At 54.2% G+C, this 17,783-nt stretch overlaps 1 protein-coding gene and 4 long non-coding RNA genes across 9 annotated transcripts in view; 2 read left to right on the forward strand and 3 right to left on the reverse strand.

Moving 5' to 3' along the window:
* Positions 1-2,160, reverse strand: part of LOC107214937 — a 20,951-nt gene extending 18,791 nt beyond the window's left edge. The window contains exon 1 of one of the 2 annotated variants that reach the window (XR_001525058.3): positions 1,982-2,160. This is a non-coding gene — a long non-coding RNA (uncharacterized LOC107214937). Of the gene's footprint in view, positions 1-105; positions 583-1,981 lie in introns of those variants that run through there. The other variant, XR_004500283.1, reaches the window with a different exon arrangement.
* LOC107214935 lies at positions 1,148-5,848 on the forward strand. The gene is made up of 2 exons (XR_001525057.3): positions 1,148-1,744; positions 3,979-5,848. It is a non-coding gene; the product is annotated as an uncharacterized LOC107214935 (long non-coding RNA).
* Positions 2,871-3,979, reverse strand: LOC117245536. Its single transcript, XR_004500285.1, has 2 exons — positions 3,616-3,979; positions 2,871-3,380 (listed from the first exon to the last, which is right to left on the reverse strand). It is a non-coding gene; the product is annotated as an uncharacterized LOC117245536 (long non-coding RNA).
* On the reverse strand, positions 5,799-17,624 carry MTCH1 (mitochondrial carrier 1). 4 transcript variants are annotated; one of them, XM_015650760.3, is made up of 12 exons: positions 17,445-17,624; positions 16,303-16,387; positions 14,851-14,957; positions 14,381-14,458; positions 14,070-14,127; positions 13,284-13,335; positions 12,435-12,494; positions 9,289-9,382; positions 8,888-8,935; positions 8,629-8,696; positions 7,860-7,935; positions 7,266-7,450 (listed from the first exon to the last, which is right to left on the reverse strand). In XM_015650760.3, the coding sequence occupies exons 1-12, from the start codon at positions 17,604-17,606 to the stop codon at positions 7,376-7,378; spliced, it is 963 nt and encodes a 320-aa protein (XP_015506246.1). In that variant the 5' UTR covers positions 17,607-17,624; the 3' UTR covers positions 7,266-7,375. The 4 variants fall into 4 exon arrangements, with proteins under 4 accessions (XP_033375805.1, XP_033375806.1, XP_015506246.1 ...); XM_019009011.2 differs by having other exon boundaries at positions 13,284-13,512; positions 17,445-17,621; XM_033519914.1 differs by lacking the exon at positions 7,860-7,935 and having other exon boundaries at positions 5,799-7,450.
* LOC117245535 lies at positions 9,382-15,143 on the forward strand. The gene is made up of 2 exons (XR_004500284.1): positions 9,382-12,747; positions 13,234-15,143. It is a non-coding gene; the product is annotated as an uncharacterized LOC117245535 (long non-coding RNA).
* Positions 17,625-17,783: the final 159 nt, after the last annotated feature.

Here is a 17,783-nt window from a genome sequence, read left to right on the forward strand (position 1 = left end):
GTTATTTCAAACCAAAGGCAAAAAAACCCCAACCGCACGGACAAAAAAAAAAAAAAAACCAAAAAAAAAACCAACCAAAATTAAGAGTGAGGTTCGATTTCGTACCAAGGCAGCAAGAGAGACGCACCGTGGAAGAGAGTGGTTTTGTTGTTGAGTAGTGGCTGGATTTAGCTCCGCTTATCCGGACAATCATCGGGGAAGGATCCTTTTCCGAGAAAGGCCAGTTTGAGTGAGACAGCTTTTTTTTTTCCCTTCTCTCGCTCGCTCTCTCCCCTTTCCTTCTCCTCGCAGCTCAATGCCAAGAAATGGGCGGTGCCTGGATGCCAGGCTCCATCCGAACGAGACACCCAAGGCCAACGGAGGCTGGCACAAAGGCGAGCTGGCAGGAATTCCTGCACTCGGAGCCTCGCGCCTGCGGGACGAGCCCGCCGCCTCCCAAAAAATCAACCTCCGACACCGCCCGCTCCGGAAAGTTGCCCCGTCAGGCTCGAAAACGCCCCAATGAGGCTCAAGCACAGGGCGAAAAAAAAGGACAAGGGGAGGAAAAAAAACCCCAAGACCCCTCTTTGCATCGACGCAGGTTAAACAAAAGGCCTGGGGAGGTGGATTATTTTTTTTCCGCCCTCCCCATGCTCCTTTTCCCGCCTTCCCATCCCTCTCCTCCCTCCTCTTGTCCTCCATCGTTGTCTCCCTCGCCCGCCGCCCCGGCGTCCAGGCAGAAATGAGCCCTTGGCTCCCTCCTTCCTGGTTTTAGCACGACAGGAGGTGGCGGGTCCTTGAATAGGAACACACACACCCAACGCGAGAGGGACCCGATGGGGGCAGAAAAAAAAAGAGGACAAAAAATACATATATATACATACAAACAACAACCCACCCGCCATGGAGGACGGTTGGGAGCAGTTGCTGCCGAGGGTGGCAGATTGGGGGTGGTTTGGGTGCCAGGGGGTATTTTTGGCCTTATTTTGTTGCTGCCCGAGCACCTGGGTCTTGCCGATTGTAAAAGGGAGTCTCGGCGGGTTGGGGAAGGGAGTGAAGCGGGGGGGCAGCTGGGGTTGGTAGCGCTGCTGGGGAGATGCCAAAAAACCAAAACAAAACACGTTTTCATTTTGTCTGCACCAGCCTGGGCGCAGGCGAGAGCGGGAGAGAGGGAGGGAGAGGGAGGCGCACGCCAACAGAAAGCCGCCGTGCTCAGACGCGGGCCTGCGGCCACGTCCCTCCGCAGCCGCCCCAGCAGCCGTTCCCGCTCCCTCGTCCCCCTCTCCCTGCCCACCCGGCTTCGCCTGCCAAGTCCGAGTTGGCACGGCTCCCCCGGCTGCGCCGAACAAAGCCGTCACCCATCCCCGAGCCGGCGCTGACAGTAAGCAAAGTGACAGGCGCATCTTCCGCATGTTAATCCAAACGGCGAGAAGGCGAGCGAGCGGCAGAGGCCCCCCCGTGCCATGCACACACCCCCCCCCGCCACCGAGCCACCCACCCCACCCTTGGCACCCGACGGCCCCGGTGGCCTCGTGCGGGGATGGCGAGGCCCCTGCCGGCGGGAGCACCGAAGGCTCCTCGTCGGCGAGGTTTAAATCGAGCCGAAGCCCCGCTCGGCGGGCAAACGAGGCCACTCGGCATCTGCTGTACCTGTTCCCGCTGCCTTCATCTCGCCTTGGAACCGTGACAAGAGCGCACTCGCCTCTGGTGGGCTCTCAAAGCCGCGGGTCTGTAACCCTTTGCAGGAAGTTGGCACCGATCCCAGGTAGGACTTTACTCCCCGGCTCTCGCTCTCTCCCCCCACCTCCGCCTCCCGCTCCCTCCCCTCCGCTCCCCCACCCATCCTGTCCCTTGGGCCCCTCTTGCGTCCCCCAAAACATCACCCGGCCCCCGCTCCCCCTGTACTGCTCACCCGCCTCGTTGGCCGGGGGTAGCGCAGGGGGCGGCCGGCGGCTGCTGGGCGCCCACCGAGCCCTCGTGCCCACCGCCCTTGCACACATACCCTGGAAGGATGAACTGGGCAAGACAGAGAACAACAACTTCCTGCTCCGGCTCCCTAAAACGCCTGTTTCCACGCAGGGGTTAGGCAGCGCGGCGAGACGGGGGGAGCTGGGAGGAGGTTTGGGGGTTTGTCGTCATTGAACCAGGCTTTTTTTCTTTTCCTCTTTTTTTTTTTTTTTTTTTTTTTTTTTTTTTTTTTTAATGCCTTCTTTTTTTTTTTTTAAACATATATTTTTGCCCTGCAGTCCAAACCCAACGCGAAGGGAAAGGAGGGGAAGAGAAATCAAATGGGAAGAGAATAGCTCCAAGTCGGCAGGACAATGCACGGGAAACGGGGAGATTAGCGTAGCTCTCGAAATCCATCACGCCCGCCCCGTTTCTGAACCGTTCGCCCCCGCGCCTCGTCTTTTTTAATTCTCCCAGCTCCTGAATTATTCCAGTCCACGAGCGGGAGGGGAGCGCACAGTCCGGAGTCCCTCAGAGCTGCCAAGAGCATTGCAACAGGAAAGAAAGGAAGCCGGAGAGGGAGAGCCAGGCAGAGCCCTCACAATCGAGCAGCGAGAAGAGCAAGGAAAAATTAACATCCAATTAGTGCCGTGTTTAACGAGGGAGACAGAGGCGGCTGTTGTTTTATTGCCCTGTTCTTTTCAGGCGCATCTGACAGGCAGCAGGGAAGGCACCCCTGCTCCGAGTGACGTCATCATATTTTATTTTTTAATTATTTCCCCCCCCCCCCTCCCCCGTCTTTCCTCCTCTAAGTTTCGCACAGACGATCTCGGCAACTCGGCCAGGGAAATTCGGGACTTTCTCGCATTCAAGCCACCGGCTCCCCCCCTCCACCTCCAGCCTCCCCCCTTCCACCGATAGTAACCATGAAAAAAAACAACAGCGCCAACCCACCCCAAAGTCTTTGTTCTTCCAAAAAGAAAAGAAAAAAAAGGAGGAAAGGAAAAAAAAATCAGCGTTGGGATGAGAGCTGGAGGGAGGCTGGAGGAGATTTCTCCGCGTGTGCGTCCGGGTGTGTGCGTGCGGCGCTCGGTCCCTCTCCCGTCCCTCTCCCCAGACGCTCGCTCGCCTTGTAAAACTTTGCTGCATGTGACGCTGCTCCGGCCTCCTCTGGCAGCCTGACAAGAGCCGCCCGGCCGCAGAGCGCAGGCGGCTTTTCAGGGAGAAACTGCATTCCGAGCCATGGGAGCATTCACATGTTTGGAGCGAGGGCCAGTGCCTCCAGCCAGGGCCGCAGCCGCGGCGGTGCCGACCCTCGCCACGCCGGCCTGGGGTCACAGCACGGGGAGAGGGAACGAGTGTGAAGCTGGGGAGACTTTCCCCCTCCTGTTCCTCCCCTGGGAGGGGGGCCCAGCGCCGTGTAAGTGCCGAGGGAGGTGCAGGGGTCACAGTGGCTGCAGGGAAAGGAGTCCAGGCTGACCTTGTGCTGCTACCTCTTCCCCGAAAGACCCAGATCCCCTCAGGCTGGGATAAAATACCACCAGCTCCCCCTGGGAGCACTGCCCAGGAGGGAACAGGGCAGCTCAGTGTATGAGGATTTGAGGGAGTTTACCCTATAAAAAAAACAACCCACAGCAGGCAAGCAGGAGCATGGAAAGCAGCATCCCCACATCCTTCCCATCCTCTTACCAGCCGTGAGTGATGGATGGAGTTGTCACTGTGAGCATGGCAGGTCAGGCCGCTGTGCCCAGCTTTGCCACTGTGCTCTTTGTGGCCTCTTCTCCTGGTTTCCAGATGGGATTTCCCTTATCCAGGGGGGAATCCATGAGAACCCGGCTCCTTTGTAATCCCCAGTTTTGGGTGAAAACCATCCCAGGGGATGGGGCTGTGTGAAGACAGGTCCAGGTCCAGGTCCACTGTGCTACTGGTGCCTGGGTCCTGTCCAAGTCCCCACCCTGAGCATTTCCTGGCACCAGCCAGCCCCACCACCCCGGCAGCAGGATCTCCTCTGTGAGGCTTATTATTTTTTACATATATCTATTTTTTTTAAAGGAATTATTTGCCTACGTGGAGCTTGGCGCTGCGGGAGAACAGAGCAAACAGCCTTATCGGGGGCAGCTGTGCCACAGGGCACTTCCTCATGCGTGGCTGCGAGATGGGGCCCTCCATGGCTGTGGAGGAGGGCTGGCAGCCCCTGGCCTTCCCACTGACCAGACACCTGGGAGACACCAGGCACCATCCAGGCATTGGGAGAGCTCTCTGGGATGCTTCCCTCCCTGCTCCACGGTGGAAGAGCAGAACAGCCAGGAAGGGGTTTGGACTGAGCTGAAGGGTCGTCAGCAGGACGGCTCTGCAAGGGAAGGGGGAGGATGGAACAGTCGCTCTGAGCTCAGCTGCACTTCCCTGGGCACAACAGCTCATCTCGCTGCTTCCCAGATCCTGCCAGACTCGAGCATCCAAGCCCAGTGGAAAGACAGACCAGCCTTGACCTGAGATTCCCTCTCCTGGCTGCTGTCGCTGCCTCCCTTCTCCCCCGGGCAGCTGGGAGCAGATGAGGCCAAAGTCCCGGCAATCTCAGTTTTCCACTGGAGGCTGATAAACGGCGCGGGCACGGAACGGCAGCGATCCCCACCCAGCCTGGCTTTGTGCAGGAGAGTCAATATTTAAACCAGAGCTTGTTTCCTGGGCAGACAGGGGAGTGCCAGTGGGAGAAACTCCCGGCTCCATCCCGGGCGCCAGACCCAAACCTCCTCCTCCACCCCTTCATTTGTTCTCCCGACCACATGTTCCACCCTGGATCCCCTCTCCTATGGGAATGGGGCCCCATCCCCTTCAGCTGGGATACCTGAGCACCAGCTGCAGGGCCAGGCACTGACTAATGGGTAGCAATTTAAGGGAAAAGGATGCTCAGCCAGGGTTTTGGTTGTCTCATTGCCTGCTCCTGGTGCAGACATTTGTCCTTGTGGTGGGGCCCCCTCAAATGAAGCACGGGACAAAAAGAATCAGGGATAGAAATAGGAGGTGGGGAAATACTCAATCCCAAGAATGGCAGACCCTTGCTTCAAAGTAAGGCAGTGCACTGAAAGCTCTGAAACCTGGTTTTCATTTAAATTGAGCAAAAACTACAGTCAACTGTTGGGTTTTCAGCCAAGTTTGTGGGCCCTGATGAACTGGGCAGAAATTACCAGCAGGATGCATCCACTGGTGCAGCTTTAGGTAAATCCCTTAGGTAAATTCCTTAGGTAAATTCCTCAAAGGACAGGAAATGGCACTTTTCCCTGCTGTGGCTGCAGTCAGGCTATGTAGAGGCTACAGGAGGTTTGACAGGCATGTGAGCAGCAGAAGGTGGCTTTAATATGGAGGCTAAAGGTACATGTTTCCTGAGCAGGTGCTATGTGACCTGGCAGATGCAATGCCCTGTGTTGGAGCAAGTCATAAAACAAGGTGATAAAAGGCCAGAGGGGAAGGATGGAGCTGTGAGAGGGAAGATGGAATGGCTGAACCCACCTGACCAGTCTGACAGCAGCAAAAGGTCTCCATCACCCCTTCCAGAAGACCTCAGGGTCAATTTTAACTCCAAAAACCCAATTCTTCACACATTGTTTCAAGCATCCAAGCCCTCTGCTGCCTCCACCCTCACTCCAGGTGCACCCACTGCAGTTTGCTCAGCCTAAATATGCCCACCTTCTGTGGAGGTGAGGAAAATCAGGAGGGAATCTGAGTTTTAAACAACCATTACTGCCCCCGATTTGGAGAAAAGACCAAAGGAAGTGCCTGTCTTAAACTGAAACCTTCCCTGATGGAGCACATTATGCAGGAAAAAAAAACCACCCACACCCCCACCCCCCAGAAAAAAAAGTAAACACCCAACAGTTGTTTTATAACTGTATTTTGGAGCATAATTAAATCCTGTTTGAAATCATCTCTGGTGTTAGGGAACAGGTCCATGCATTATTTAACTGTAACACAAACTGGGAGCGAGGGAGGACAGACAGGACTGACTTCACGACACCGAAGGGAGCTGGGTGGGGGCTGCCAGTCCCAGCACGTACCACCACTGTCCTGCAAGCCCTGCCTGGGGGTGTCCATCAACTCTGCCTGATGGAGAAAAACCCCATGTGATGGCAGGTCCCCAGAGGACCAGGATGAGATGTGACCCCAGCTGCTGCTACAGCACATGGGAACCTGCTCAAGGAATGCTAAACCTCTTCCCAGGGAGTGCAGCCTCACCTCTGTGCAAAAGACTGCTTCGTGGGGAACTGAAATGGGGGAAATCTGCCTGGCTGCCATCACAGCACAGACTGGTGCAAAGAAACTCTTGTCTGGAGAGCTGAGCATCAATCCTGCCCTGGTGCCACTGGTGAGCTTTGCTACACACAGAGCCAGCCATGCTCCACTGAGCACCAGGAGCCTTTGACCCTGATGCCTCGCCAGCCTTTGGCCAGCTCAAGGTGTATCCCTTTATTGCAGACAGCCCTGGATGGCTGCCCCTGCTGCAGGAGAGCCCTTTGTGTGCAGCTCTCAGATCCTGATGGCTCTGTTTCATCAGCAACGGGAGCAGGAGCCCAGCAGGGCTCATGGTGCTGCTGCTGCCTGGGAGATGCCCCTTAGTGCAGCCAGGCCAGTCCAACCCAGCACCCAGCCCCCCAAGAGTGTGTGCAGGCTGCCTGCCCGGCCCACAGCTCTGCTGGGTGTATCCTAAACACAGCCCATTCCACGAGTGAAATCCTGCCCCAGGCAGCACCTCTGGCAGCGCACGTCCCTTCCCAAGGGCTCTCTGTGTCCACATTCCATCGCTGCCCTGAGCTGGGCTGGACCTGTCTCATCTGGACTCTGCTGTTCTTTGCAGTGGGACTCTGTTTCCCTTCCCTGTTTTGATCCTATAATTTCCTCTTCATGCCCATTGGAGGTGGGATGCTCCTAGGTATTCAGGTACCCTCAAACCTTAAATATGGATGCCAGGTTGATCTTTCCCAGGATGAGCTACCTGCCAGGCAAAAGTGCTCTCTCCAGAAAGCATGAGGCAGGAGGCTGTCACCTGGCATAACTTTCCCAGGGAGGTGACCTTGGATCTCCTGCTGCTTCCCAGCTCAGGCAGAACAAAGCAGTCTTTTGTCCCTGCAACTCAAGGCTGGCTCCTTTAGTACCTGGCCATTTTCTGTATTCCTGGACTTCCCCAGCAACTCCAGGAATACAGCCTGGACCAAAGGGACAAGGCCTTTCTGCTCTCTCTGCTACACATTCCAGTCGAGACAGCCATGAGGATGGAGCTTTGGTCCAGCTGGAGCCTGAAGACAGATGTCCAGAAGTCTGTTGCTGGCCTTGCTGGAGAGGAGGTGTCAGTTCTGGCACCATGGACTTTGGATCAGAAAATAGAAATATACAGATATCGAAACAAGCTTGGGGTTTCTTGAGGAGTCCGAGTTGATGAGCTCTCCCTGCCAAGGCGTCAGTCGATGGGGAAGGAGGCGGCTGGGATGGGCGCCCTGCGGAACAGCAGGCTGGAGCCACGGAACAGCTGCCCCTGAGGAGGAGAGCCTGGGGTCAGGGCAGCCTGACATCTGGCCAGGGAACTGCAGCTGTTTTAGCAGGACATGCCCATGGCAGGGCTGCAAGGCCTGGGCACCCTGGGCTGCACTGCAGGAGAAAGTGGGGTTCCAGCCCTGTGAGTGCTGGAGCTGGGCATTTCCCTCCGGAATGACAGATGCAGAGGGGCACAGACAATGCACAAGCTAGAAACTCGCAGGATGCAAGCTCAGGGTGTGCAATGGGCAGGGCAGCACTGCCATGCTGGTACCAGTGCCAGAACTGGAGGGATAGAAGCAGGCTACAGAGCACAGCAAGGATGCAGCACAGGCACTTTTGGGGAATGCTGGAGGCTTGGGGAAGGAGCAGAGGGAGCCCAAAGTCCAGCGTGTGCCGTGCTCCCTCACCTGAGCACTGAGGTGCCTCCAGCAGTGGATCCAGGATGCAAAGACAGGAGCATAGGGAGGGAGGCCAGCACGCAACCTGCACGCAAGAGGGAATAGCTGAGGTGGATGTGTCACCTTACCCACACAGGTAACAAAAGAACAGCAGGAAGTGTGAATGAGGACACGGGGACAGTGTCCACACCGGGCTGGCAGCCAAGTGACAGCTCGTTATTTACAATGCAGCAGATCTGTAATTTAATTACCCCTGCAGTGCACAAACAAGGAGCGTTACCTGGAGACGCTGAGAGTCCAGGACCATATCTACACCTTCAAAAGCCAGCAGATACTCAGAAAACACTACACCAGACTTGGATCCCATCCCGTTCCCAGGAGCACAAATATAGAAGACTTACAGCAGTGCAATAGGGAAGGAAAGCTTGGTCCTGCTCCTGTCTGCTCCCATCACTGCAGTAAGAGCTCTGCTTCCCTCGTGCTGCTCCCTGGAGTCAGCACGGTCCCTTTGATCCCTGTGCCTCCAGCTTAGCTCAGATCAGACCACACCACCACAGCTCTCCCGATTTCTCACCACCTGAGCTTTTCTGCTACTCGTGTCTGTGCCCTCTGATCTAAAATTATAAGCAACCTGGGAGAGGAAACGAGCCAGCTCTGCGAGGTGCCACAGAGTTTACGGGGCTGTAGGAAAGCTTTACGGTCGTTAGCAGCCCATTCAGACAACAAGGGGCTGCAAGAAAGGAAGGGAAAGCTTTAGATCTCAGTGTGAAGGACATACCCACAGTTGTTCACTGCCATGAGATCTCCCACGAGAAGGAACGGGTACGTCAGCATGCTCACAGCGATCTGAAAGCACAGAAAAGCAGCCTCTCTAACCCTCCCCGTGTCAAAAACGCTATTTCCAGTTTTTGCATGTTAGCAGAGTTATCCTTGGATAAGGCATGTCAAGTACAGACCAGCCTGTGCCACCCAGAGCACGAGCTCTCAGCCCAGAGGTGGCAGGAGGAGAGCAAAGCACACGGCAGCTGCCTACGTACCCCCATCACGAACTTGGTGTAGCTCCGGATCACCGACGCCTGGCTGAACTGCAGAGAGAAACCAAAGGCGTTGTGGAGCAGGGGGGTGACACCAGGCTGGCACTGTCATTATGTGACACTCCCGGAGCCTGACGAGAGGGGCAAGGGGCATGGGAGGAGGCAGAAAGCAACGGAGAGCAGCTGCATTCCAACTGAGAGCCCAGGAAGGCATCTGCTGTCAACTGTGATCCCCCAAAGCGCAGGTGAAGCACAGCCCTGAGCAGACACAGCACCTCCAGCACTCTCACAGGGACCCCAAAGCCCGGGGTCCATATTAAATCATTCCCTGCACCCCAGTAACTCCTTCCCACTGCAGGTACTTGGCCCAGACCCCAAGCCCTCCCTCAGGCACTTCCACTCACATTGTCGTCCACTGCATAGGTGTTGATGAAGTGAGCCAGGAGGTTGCAGCACCAGAGGAAGATGACATCCCCCAGGATGTGAGGGACTAACCCACTGCAAGGGCAAAAGGAGGGCTGTGAGGTGCAGGAGGATCCCAGTGCCACCTCCTGAGGTGCCCAGCCCTCCTTCCCTCCACCAGCACCACTCTCCCAAAATTAAATTTTTACTTTGGGAAGGACTGAAAAGGGAGATTTCAGGGAAGAGCTCTCTCAGCCTTCAAACTTGGTACTACACGTGCTGCTCTGGCTGGAAAGTTTTTGGGATCTGTCTTTTGGGCATGACTCAAGAGGACTTCAAGTCCCCTTGTTCTATCCCAAATCCTGTTGAGAAATCCAAGCGAGACACAGATGAAGCAGTTTCCATTTCTGAAGATGCTCTTTTGGATGCCAAATAAGAAGTTCATCTCTTTGTGGAATCTCCCTTCATTTAGAAATCAGAATGAGAGGGGTTGTTCCTGCACAACCTGCTCCACTGAGAAGTGGGGGTAACTGGGGGAATACTGAGTTCCCTCTGATTTTTCCCAGTCCCTGCTACCCCCAGGAGCACATTTCTTTGGTTAATGCCTCCCACTGACACACTGCAGCACCAGCAGCACCAGTACCGCTAGCGTTTGCAGATAATGGCATTAAAACTTTAACAAAATGTTCCAGGGGGTTTCTCCAGTTTGTTGGTGCTTCGGCAGCATCTGCTGCACCAGTGCAGGGTTTCCTGCTTTTGCAGGGGTTGTTCCACTGCGAAAGGATCCAGGTGTGCGTCAAATCTGTGCTTCACTGGCAGATGTGGTCATTTCTGAAAAGGAGCCTGCCAAGAGCCACACGATTGTTTGCTGAGCTGGAAAGAGTCACCTCCAAGCACATTAATCTGAGTCATTTGTTTCTTCCCAAACATGATGCTGCCTCCTCAGAGCAAGGGACCAGTTTGTTTCCTGCTGTGGTTGCTGCAGCAGCAGAGTAGCAACTGGTACCGTTTTTGGGAACAACTTGTGCATTGTTAAGGCCCCAGCAGCCCTGGGGATGTAGCTGAGGTCTCAGGGGCCAGGCACAGCAGAAACCTTCAACAGAAGATTCACTGGCTTCAAAGATGTGATACATGACAGCAGCAGACAGGACAAAGAAATCAAAGCTCTCTGGCCCCAAAGAGATGTTCTGCTTTGTGCTTGGCTTTCAGCCTTTGTAGAAACCATCCTTTCTCTAACTCAAAGTTAAGTCTGAAGCTCCTGAGCTGCTGCAGATACAACAGAGCCTAATAAAGTCCAGAAGCCAAGGGCTGGGCCAGGGCAGCCCCATAAGGAATACCTCACCCAACTCCTGATAGGGAGTCAGACTTTATCCCATCCCTCTCTCCCTTCCAAAGTAACGACAGCTGCTGGCCCTGAGCTGGATGACTGGAAACCAGGGGTCTGAGAGCTGCAAAAAGGAACTAAAAAAAGCCAACAAGCCAAAGGCATCAGGCCTGAAAACTCCTCCTGGAATTCCAGTGCTGCTTTTACTACTGACATAGAAAAGTGAGTGTTGCAATTCTCACACCTGCTGAGATGTCAAAGATCTGAATTGGGAATATTTTTGGAAGATGATGAAAAGCTGGAACAGCAGCAGGCAGAGGAGGAAGCCTGAATGATGTACAGTGATGTGACCCAACAGCAGTGCAAGGGACCTGGGACAAGCCATCCTTGAGCTGACCATGCCCAGCCATTTTGGAGCTCAGGCAACACCTTCCTGGGCTGGCAAGAGCCTGCTGCAGATATGAGGGGGAGATAAATACATCCTTGAAAAGTCTTTATCTCTACTCAGAGAGTGTGTGCCACTGGTATTGCTGGGGGTGGTTATAAGGCCATGAGAATCAAGTGCACTGCCATGATTTTAGGGCAGTGGATGGGCTGGGATTGCACCAGGAGGGCTGAGAGGAGAAAACCACCAGTTTGGTCCTTCAGATGCAGATTATACTCTCCTCACAGCAGTGGGATTTCCTAACAGGGTTACAGGGCATGTAGAACTTCAGAGCCCTCCTGAGACAATTTGGGTTGTGTTAAAGCCTTTCCTGTGAACTATTAAGTTTCATCAGGCTACTAGCAGTGTTTATGTGGATGGAAGGGAATGTGGTGGCTTCTTTCAGATCACTTCCCTGGGAGGTGGAAAGTTGCGAGCAGCCTGCTCCAGCCATGCCCCACTCACAGGGATCATTCCAGAGGATTGGAGTGGAGCAGATTTGGAGCTGCACAGCTCAGCTGAGACGCTGTGGGCTGCCAAAGGAGGAAGCAGTGACACTCAGTGGGTGGCGTCTCTGCAGACCCCTGGTCATTTCCCCTTGGGGAAGGACAGGTTGAGACCCCCTGCGATTGCCTCTCTCTTCCTGAAGCATTCAGGTTTCATCTGGAGGCCCGTATTTTGTGACTGCAGAGCCAAAGGCATCCTGAAAACCCCTTCTGAAATTCCAGAGCTGCCTCTACTATTATTGCCATAACAGAGTTATCTCCCCACCATGAGCAGAGACAGCAGGTGGTTCTGCTTTTATGTAGATGTGAAAAAGGAAGGCAGGAAACATTAATTGAGGGTTCAAGCAAAAAGGTGTCCACTAAACTTCCATTTCAGTGATGCACCAATTTGCAATGCTCTGTAAGCAGCTGGAAACACCTTTCAGCTCCTCCTGGTCCAGGCACCACCACACTCCAAGCACACAGGTAAACCTGCTCATTACAAGTACCCACGGTGCTCTGCAGAGGAATATGCTGCTTATCCAGGCCCTGGCTTTCATTTCAACAAGGGATCTTATTGTTGCACTTGATCTTGGTGCCTGTTGCACAAACAAATGCTTTAAATGGCCCTTCACTGAAACACGAAGAAGTACCGATCGAAAAAGAAAGCTAAGGAAAAATACAGCTTCCTCTGGATTCTGAAGGTTTGATTGAAGATAAGATCTGGGGCAAACTTAATGGTCAAACTGGAGTGCTGTCAAAGACACAGATTTAATCCTGGGAGTGATGTGGGAGTTCCTTGGTCAGACAAGGTTTCAGCTCAGTGTGACTCCAGCTGGGGTTGGCAGAGCTGCCAGGAGAGCCATCAGTGCCTTCAGGCTATGGGAGAAAGTATTTAAACAACAACTCACTTACACAAAGAATCCCAGGATCCCTTCTTCCTTAAATATCCTGCCAATGGCACTGAACACACCGCTGCCAAGAAAGGAAAAGAGCTGTGAGTGTGCAGAGTTGTTTCACCTCTGTCCTGTGCAACTTCACACACATCCTGCAGCCCTCAGCAATGGCAGTGCCTCCCCAGCCATCATTCCAGCAGAAGGCAGCTTGTTCTGCTTATTCTCCTCAGACCAGGCAGATCTGAGGGAAGGAAGGTCATGTCTGTACTCTGCCAGTCTGCAGTGACACCTGGGAAAACACCCAACCTGCACACAACTGTTCAATGCTGAAGGTACAACAGCTCTGTGAGGCTTTGTGAGTGGGTACAGATGTTGTGTGATATGGTTTGATTTGGCTGATTCTAAGCCCAAGAATCCTGTTCTGCCTTTGGGAACTCGAGCTGCCTGTCATGGGCTGGCTGCAATCCTGTCTAGCGTGCCTCCACGTCCCTCCACAGGCAGTTTTGCCCTGTAGAGAGGCAGCTGGTACAGCAAAAGGCTTGGGAAAATTTTACAGACTAAGCAGGTCTGCAGCAAAGCTTTGTGTTATCTGCTCTGCCTCCCTACTGCCTTCCATTAATAGCCAAAGGAAAGAGGCAGGAGACTCACTGTGCGATCAGCAAGGGCTGATACAGCTCCAAACCCCCACGGGCAAAGGTGGAACAGAGGCAGCCCAGCCTTTCCCATATCCCTTCAAGCCCCAGTCACCCACCCTCTAACCACAGATTCACTTTCCAGTCTCTCAAGCCTCTTGCATAACCTTATTCCCCATGGCACAGGAGCACCTGGCACCCCTGACCCCAGACCCTTCCAAGCTGCAGCCACTCACCTGTATTTGACTTCCCGGCCTACGAACTGGACCATGCAGCGCATGGAGATCACTGGGAGGAAAGAAACACAGGGCTGATACAGAAACAAATCCAGTTTGGGTTGTAATGGATGTGAAAGAAAATGAAACATGACTCTTCTGCTCTCCCTCAACTCACAGCATCTCCAGCTCCTCTCAGTGTGGTCATCAGCACTGCAAGACTCATTAGAAACTGGGGCCTTTCCTGAGCCTGTAAGTGGTGGGAAGGATTTCAGAGGATCACAGAGGTATGGGTTGGAAGGGACCTGATAGATCATCTTTTTCCAAACCCCCTGGCATGGGCAGGGACACCTTCCACTCTCCCAGCCTGCTCCACCCTGGCCTTAAACACTTCCAGGGATGGAGCGGCCACAGCTTCTCTGAGCAACCTGTGTTGGGGCATCACCACCCTCACAAGGAAGGATTTCTTCCCAATATCCCATCTCACCCAGCTCTCTGGCAGAGGGAAGCCATTCCCTGTGTCCTGTCTCTCCATTCCCTCATCCAAAGTCCCTCTCCAGCTCTCTTGGAGCCCCTTTAGGCACTGGAAGGGTGCTACTGGCCCTAACCCCAATGGGATTTCTAGGACAAGGTCCTGGATGAGTGGGAAGAGAGAAACTTGTTGCTCAGCTGTGTTAGTGCCTGAAGGAAAAACCCAGCATCAGCCTTGTATGATGGAGGAGTTTCAGAAGTATCGTGCCCTGAGTAAGCAGGGTTTGGGGTGATCCCCAGTCTGGAGGGGCTGCCAGCCAAGGGGACAGGACTCACCATGCAGCGGGTGTGAGACAACCCGGGACACACACTGCATCATCATCTCATGGGATGTCTGCCAAGGGAGGAGAAAACACCTGTGAGAAAAGCTGTGCTGCTCCTCCTGCACAGCCCAGGCCTTTCCCTCACTGTGGGGAAACCCATTTTGGGTCCCTCTTTTGAGATGTGAATTGAGATGTGAATTATTTCATGGATGGACACAGAACGGCTTCTTCAAACTTCTCACCCCAGTTTCTCTCCAAGTAACCTCACCCACATCCCCAGGGACCTCTCCAACCACTTATTAATGGACAATATCCACTTCTCACCTCTCTGACCACTTTCCTAAGTGAAGTTTTCATATCATCCTTGTTAGACACATGCTCCATGTCCTCCAGTGGAAAAGCCTGAGTGGAGAGGGAAGAAACATGGTCAGAACTGATGGAGATGCTGACCCACAATGTCTGAGGACAGAAGGAAACCATGAAAAGCCACTTGATCAAGATAAACAGGCAACAAAGAACACAGGAGAAGAAAGGATGGAAAGTAAAATAGAGGAATAGAGGAGTCACAAAACTGCTGACAGAGGATACAAGGCAAGGGGATGCCAAGTTAAATTAAAATTGTTTATAAATAAAAAAATGCTTTGGGGATAAGGGCACAGGAGGACTATTCACTTAGGAGATGGAGAGGGATGGGTGCATCAGTGCACCTGATCCAGTCCCTGGCTGGCTGCAGGCACTTGCTGCAGTAGCAGTGACCCTGCAGGTGATTAATGGAGAGAGAAGCCGACCTTTACCTTCTTCACACTCCCCCTGGTGATGGTTGATAAAGTGCTTGAGATGAGGCGAGGAGTCAGGCCACGGAAGAGGCCTCTTTTCCCATCCACTTCCACAATGTGTCTGGCTGGGTGGGACAACACCAGGCTGCTGTCAGTTGGGAAGGGGACAATGCATGGAGAGCACCCCAAACTGCCCCAGGACTCAGCCAAAAACATGCCAGGCTCAGCTCAGCACAGCAGCCACTCCATGGCCCCACAGGAAGTGTTTTATTGTAACAGTCCTAAATAAACTTCATACTGGAGGACAAGAACTCTTACTCTCTGTCATCTGCCTAATCTGGAAGGACAGCTCCAATATTTTGGACTACTTTTTGTCTTTTGATGTTTTGCTCACCTGAAAGGGCTCCAAGTTAGTTTGGACTGAACCAGGCAGGGGGGATCATGCCATGTGCTCAGTGCTGTCACCTCCTCCCTCCACCCCAGGAAGGTCTGATTCAGGGTTCAATGGATCTCACAAACCCTTGTTCAGTTCCTGCCCCACCACCTTTTCCCAGGAAAATTTCCTCAGATCTCCAGTTGTAAAAAAAAAAAACCCAGAGATCCCATTTCTCCCACATGTAACAAGGTGGGATAGAACCCACTACGTGTGGTGGCTACTGATTGCTCCTGGCCCCTGTCCTGTCCAAACAAATCCAGGCGGTCTCTGCACCTCTCCATCAACCAACACTGCCCATCTGTTTGGAAATTGCATCTTCCAAAGGGCAGCACTGGAGCATTTCCAGCCCTGGGTGTCCCAGGATGGGCTTCCAGTGCTCTCATCCTGCTCCTGTGGTGGTTCCACTCCATGGATACCACTAGCTCATTTTGGGATTGGCCCAGCTGGGCTGTCAGGACAATACATTCCCCTTCCCAACAGCAAACCTGCTGTGACAGCAGGTCACAAAGTATTCACCCACCTCTTCCATGCTGCTCCACCCACAAAAAGAGGAAAATACTACTTTTTTTTTCTCCTTCTAAATATATTACCTGCCCTTTTCTTGGTATTTCTGTCCCTTTAGGGCTCCATCTACAATACAAATGAGCAGGGCAGGGGGCAGGTTATTCCAGGGCTGTTTTGGAGCAGAAGGAAAGTATTTTGCAATCTCCAAAACACTCAAATCCTCCTGCAACAAGCTTACACCACTTGAAAGCCCCCAAACCCCTCCACCACAGGGCAAACCCAGAGCAATGTGACATGAAGCACAATGCAGCACCAACACAGTGGCCACCACCCCCCTGTCCCCAGCAACAGGCACATAAATCTGATAGCCTTGCAAGGAGTTGTGGTGGTTTATGCCTCACTGCAGCCTTGGGATGATTCCAAGGGGATGTGGGAATGCTGCTGGGGGTCAGCTCAGTCTGCCTGGCAGCTCCCAGCCCTGATTCCCCGAGGGCAGGACCTTGTGCTGGCAGGGAGGGTCAATCACTCACCGTAGGTGAAGAAGCCGGGCAGATACAGGACCTTCCTTCCCAGCACATTTCTTCCAATGGTTGGAGGTAGTGGCTCATGCCCAACCTGAGAGAGAAATCTTGTGAGCAGGTCTCTCTTCTGGTGTTCCCAAAGTCCCTGGGATGAACAGGATTGATCCCAGCATCCCCCCCACCAACACTCTCAGGCACTTCTTTCCCTGTTTTATGGGGTCCCTGGGTTGCAGGGGGTCCTCCACCCTCACACTTTAGGAGGTCTCTGTTACTGAGAGGGTCTTGGAGTTTCGTATCTCTCCTTATATGGAAGGCCCTGCGGCAGAGGAATAATTTTATAGGGGTTCCAAGATACTGGGTGTCCCCATTCCCTGTCATAGGAGGGGTCCCAATGCCCCTCTGTATAGGGACCCCCCCACTGTAGAGGGGGCCTCACTCCTCCATTTTATGGTGTCCCCCATGCCCTATATAGGCCACCCCTGCTGTAGAAGGCATCTTCACCCTCCTATTATATAGGACCCCATTTTTATATAGGGTCTGCCAGTGTATAGGGAACCCCATCCCCTTACATATGAGAGACTCCATTACCTAAATGTCCCTCATTTTACAGGTGCTCAGGGGGTCCCGGTACAATGGGGGGCTGTATATACAATGACCCCCAGTGCATGGAGCCTCCACAGGGGCACGAAACAGGAATCCACTTCCACTGGGGTCCCAATCCCCCATCACACACAGGGACCCCATCCCATTACATACAGGAGCCCCCATTCTATAGGTGCCCCCCATTCTGTAGATGTCCCCATTGCCCAGGGGGTCCCACTGTAACGGGGGCTGTGCATACTGTACAAATAACCCGAGCACATGGGGGTTTCCATAGGGACACCATGCAGGAATCCACCTCCTCCCGTTCTACTGGGCTTCCGATCCCCCATTATCCACTGGGACCCGTTCCATACACTGACGTATCCCTTCCATAGGTGCCCCGTTATACGGGGGAGGGTCGTGTATACAATGACCTCCAGCGCACGGGGGCCTCCACGGGCGCATTATCCTGAAATCATCCCGTTATCCTGGAGTCACGGTCCCCGTTACACACGGGACTCCCACCCCACCGTCCCCCTGCTCTCCCCGCGCTCCCCCCACGAGCGGACCTGCACGAGCAGCTTGACGTAGAGCAGGGGGTGGCTGGCGGCGGCGAGCCCCGCGCCCAGCAGCACGAACAGGCCCTCGGCGCCCTCAGGCCCCGCCGCGTCCTCCGCGCCCCCGCCAGGCGGCGACAGCGGCGCCCGGGGCAGCGCCGCCATGGCCGCCATGGCTCGCGCGTCACCGCGCCGCGCGCCGGCCGCCACCACCGCACCACGGGGCGGGGGGTGCGGGAGGAACCGCGACGGGAGGAACCATTCCGGGGCGGCGGGGGGAGCCCGGTGTGAGGAGAGGCGGAGGGGCCGCGTAAAGCGGAGAAGGATTTTAGGGATTAGCAGAGTTGGCTG

The sequence above is a fragment of the Parus major genome, chromosome 26 (genome assembly GCF_001522545.3).
Source record: "Parus major isolate Abel chromosome 26, Parus_major1.1, whole genome shotgun sequence".
Classification (NCBI taxonomy): domain Eukaryota; kingdom Metazoa; phylum Chordata; class Aves; order Passeriformes; family Paridae; genus Parus; species Parus major.

Bases quoted from the DNA above. Each gene is read 5' to 3' on its own strand.
- MTCH1 (XM_033519914.1), bottom strand. From the start codon at position 17,606: ATGGCGGCCATGGCGGCGCTGCCCCGGGCGCCGCTGTCGCCGCCTGGC. The intron at 14,128-14,380 runs GTGAGAAGTGGA...CTCCCTTGGCAG, and splicing joins TTAGGAAAGTGGTCAGAGAG to ACATCCCATGAGATGATGAT. The intron at 8,697-8,887 runs GTACGTAGGCAG...CTGTGCTTTCAG, and splicing joins ACACCAAGTTCGTGATGGGG to ATCGCTGTGAGCATGCTGAC.